At 37.0% G+C, this 3867-nt stretch overlaps 1 protein-coding gene across 1 annotated transcript in view; it reads left to right on the top strand.

The window, feature by feature from the left end:
• LOC106511210 (transcription factor A, mitochondrial) overlaps positions 1-3608 on the top strand; it is a gene marked incomplete at its 5' end in the record, with an annotated part of 13955 nt that extends 10347 nt beyond the window's left edge. The window contains 2 exon segments of the mRNA XM_013999964.1: positions 2761-2817; positions 2905-3608. Of these exon segments, the coding sequence (XP_013855418.1) occupies positions 2761-2817; positions 2905-3150 (303 nt within the window).
• Between the last annotated feature and the right edge of the window lie 259 nt (positions 3609-3867).

The raw sequence follows: 3867 nt of genomic DNA, 5'->3' as shown, positions 1-3867 counted from the left end.
TTTTGTTGCTGCTCCTCAAAAAAAAGTGCTTCAAAATTTTGTTTTAAGATTAAATTTCAGACAGTTCATTCAAATGATACATTAATAAGGCTTTTATTCATTATATTTTGACAAAATGCAATTTTTGTTAACATTTTAGTCAAAACACTATATTTGCCTTTTTCTCCATTTACAACTTTTGGACTTAATCCTTGTTTCAATGTGACGGGTCACAGTCAATGACTAATTTAATAGTCAATGCGTCATTTTTTTATTTATTAGTTTTTTTATAGTCGACTAATCATTAGGGATGCACCGATAAGAAAATTTCAGCCGATATCGATATCCGATATAATTATTGCTGTTACGGCCGATAATCAATATTTACCAATATTACACAAACACACAAATTATATTAAACATATACGCACTTGGGTCTGTTTTGATACTGTAAATAAACAAGCAGACCTCTGCCAGGCTCCCTCCTTCAGTTATTCCTGGCTGCACAGCGTTAATATCACTATCATGATGAAACAGATGCTGCTCAACCAACCAGCTCCTCTCCCAAAACACAAACACAAAGATAAAAAGAGGAAAGTCAATATCGGACATTAATATTGGCCCAGTTTTACATATCGGACCGATACGAAATTTTAAAAAATGACCCATATCAGCCAATACCAACATTAATGTCAATATGTCGTGCATCTTTACTAATAACCAATTAGTCGACTATAAAAATAATTATTTGTGGCAGTCCTAATTACCACTACTGCGCATGTGTTTCAAGGACAGAAAGGCAGATGTGGCAGTGGAAGGTGCCACAGCAGTTTGAGAGAAAAACAAAGTTAGAATATAAAAACAACGCATCAACTATTAAATTAGTCAACGATTTTAATAGTTGACAATAATCCTGACTGTTGGAATAATCGTGATAGCCCTAGTCTAAACACGAGTTCCTCTTTGATACTTATCACACCATTAATTTCAGTGACCAACCACTTCTATGTACCATCCAAAATAAGGGGATTCAAGCTACAAAGATGACTTTACCTGACCTTCAGCTTTGACCTTTGACCCCAAAATGTTTTCAGACCTCTGTTGGGCCAAGAATGTTAATTTTGACTGAAATCAATAGCTGTTCAGGAACAACACAAGACAGTGTAACGGTCACCCTGTAACACACAGATGGACAACCAAAGAACAAACTGCCTCTGTGGCAGAGGCAGTTTGTTCAGACCATTTATTTTTCCCATGGCAGGCAGCGCCACTGTAGTCCCATCCTGGAGTGACGACGGCAGCTTTAAGGAACATATAGAGTAAAGTTACCTGCCTTCACTTTGTCCTCAATGGACCACCCAAAAAATCTGTTCTCATTTCCTTAAGGCGTGAGTCAGTTACCAAATTTTAAACACTGTCATAACCAAATGTTTCAGTCCTACAGTTTTAAGTAGGATCCCAAAGACAGAACCTTGTGTTTACATCACCCTCTCCCCATCAATGAAGTGTTTTATGTGGGCATTTTGGTTATAATCTAATTAAACGTTGATTTAAAATCCAGGCTGTACTGCAAGAATACCAAGGTGTACCAAGGTACTTTTCCAGCCAACGTTGCATAATGTCCAATAAATATGAGCTTCAATTAAGAGGAGTATGTAACTACGTAGGCCTGTCACAATAAACAATAAATCAATTAATCGTATGATAAATTAAAGTGAAGACAATAATTTTAATTTGCATGCTTCTCTTCCTGTTTCCCTCTTTTTTACTTCTTAGCGTAGAGAGCAGTGAACTCTGGTGTCAGGTATTTGTACTTGATTGGTCTCCTAACCTCTGTAACATGAAAGTCTGTGAACAGGCATTTAGCCAGAGGAGTGTCTTCAGTTTTCTGACAGCTGGCGACGCCTTGGGATTGCTGACAGTTGTTTTGTAAATTTTAATGTAAAATTCCATAAACATTGGTTGTCATATCATTATATTAGTTTAAACTATAGGGATGCACGATATATCCGCACTAATGTCGGTATCGGTCCGATATGTAAAACTGGGCAGATATTACCGTCCGATATTGATTTCCCATTTTTTATCTTTGTGTTTGTGTTTTGGGAGAGGAGATGGTTGGTTTAGCAGCATCTGTTTGATCATAATAGTGATATTGATGTTGTGTAACCAGAAATAACTGAAGTAGAGCCTGTCAGAGGTCTGCTTGTTTATTTACAGTATCAAAAAAAGACCCAAGTGTGTATATGTTTAATATAATTTGTGTGTTTGTGTAATATTGGTAAATATTGGTTATCGGTCATAACAACAATAATCAAATTGGGTATCGGTTGAAATTTTTAAATCAGTGCATCCTTAGTAGGGCTGGGTAATAAATTGATTTAGTTGATTAATTAGAATTTGCCATTTATAAAGATTTAATTTAGGGAAAATCTAGATTTTCTTCTCACCAGTGCACTCTGGGGCTTCTGTAGTTCAGAGGTCAGCCCACCTGTCCCTCATGATGCTTGGTACATGACATAGCAAAATAGATTAAAATCAAAAATCGAATTTGGGATGAAAAAAAATCGTAGATTTTTGTTTGGGGCCACATCGCCCTAACCCTAGTTTAAACTGGTCTCCAACCATATTATCATCTATCGCAACAATTTCCGAGACAATTTATCATCGTCCAGTAAAATGTCTTATTGTGACAGGCCTATGACTACGGTACTAAGAATTGAACAGTTAACACCTTTTTTGCTGAGCCGTACTAAATGTAGGTTGTTGTCGAATTTTCAGGCAAAAGTGACGTCTCTGGTGGAAGATTGGAAGAATCTGTCGAGTCACGATAAAAAGGTTTGACACTCAGTTATTACAGGTTATTAACATCTTTCTTGTGTGTTCAGGCTGGTTTATTGTGTTTTCCTCTCCCTCCTGTTTCAGGTGTACGAACAACTAGCTGAGGATGACAAAATCCGTTACAAGAATGAGATGGAGTCGTGGGAGAAACAAATGGTGGAGATTGGACGAGAAGATGTGCTCCGGGTGTTAAAAAAGAAAAAGTCTTGTGCTGAAGCTCCCAAAGTCAAAAAACTAAAAAAGTCCAAGTCCAAATCAGCGCAGAGGACCACAGCTGGAAAGGTAGCAGGAAAACGCTCAGCAAAATCTGTTTCCACCGAGAAGATATAAACAGGTTTATCAAGGAGTTGAGATGAATGTTTGTGACATCTGAAGAGTTCGGATGATGCACAATTATGTTTTCTTTTTTATATCCCACTTTTTTATACATAGTTCCTTGATAGTGTCTAATTTCTGCAGGGCAAAACTCGCAGTGTAAAAACTGACTAGTATTTCGTTTGTCTGTACAAGAACAATTACGACAAATAAAGCTTGACTGATATATTTTGACACAATGTGAGTTTATCTCTGTGCATTTATAAACATCGCTTTTTTGTGTTTAATCCATGGCATAAAGCAGAATCTGACTTCGGGGTTAAAAACATGAAATCATCCGTCCAGCAAACCCTAACTTTAGTTGTCTGCAATGTTAAAGAATCATAAACCTGAACTATTTGTTTCAGTAATAATGTGAAGATTGACTTGTTCTGTATTTGTTGTTAATTCAAGTAAATTCTCCAGAACCTACAGCACTCAGACTTCCTGTCAGTATGTTGACTTCTTAACAGCAGAAACTGTTTCTGACCTTTGACAAACAAAACATGAGCTTTTCTAAAGACAGGAACGTTGAACTCATTTCCACCGAGGGCCTCCTGAACATTATGGTGGCCCTCAAAGGGCCAGTTGTAATTAACTTCGATGTGTCATGTTTAACTTCAACTAAACAAATTGTCACGTTCAGCAATGTCTGAGCTCTACCTGGTATTTCCTGGATTGAAACAGCGTCGA

Source organism: Austrofundulus limnaeus, unplaced genomic scaffold (assembly GCF_001266775.1).
Source record: "Austrofundulus limnaeus strain Quisiro unplaced genomic scaffold, Austrofundulus_limnaeus-1.0 Scaffold2591, whole genome shotgun sequence".
Classification (NCBI taxonomy): domain Eukaryota; kingdom Metazoa; phylum Chordata; class Actinopteri; order Cyprinodontiformes; family Rivulidae; genus Austrofundulus; species Austrofundulus limnaeus.
Note: the sequence above shows the minus strand (reverse complement) of the source record. Positions and strands in the feature narration are given on the sequence as shown.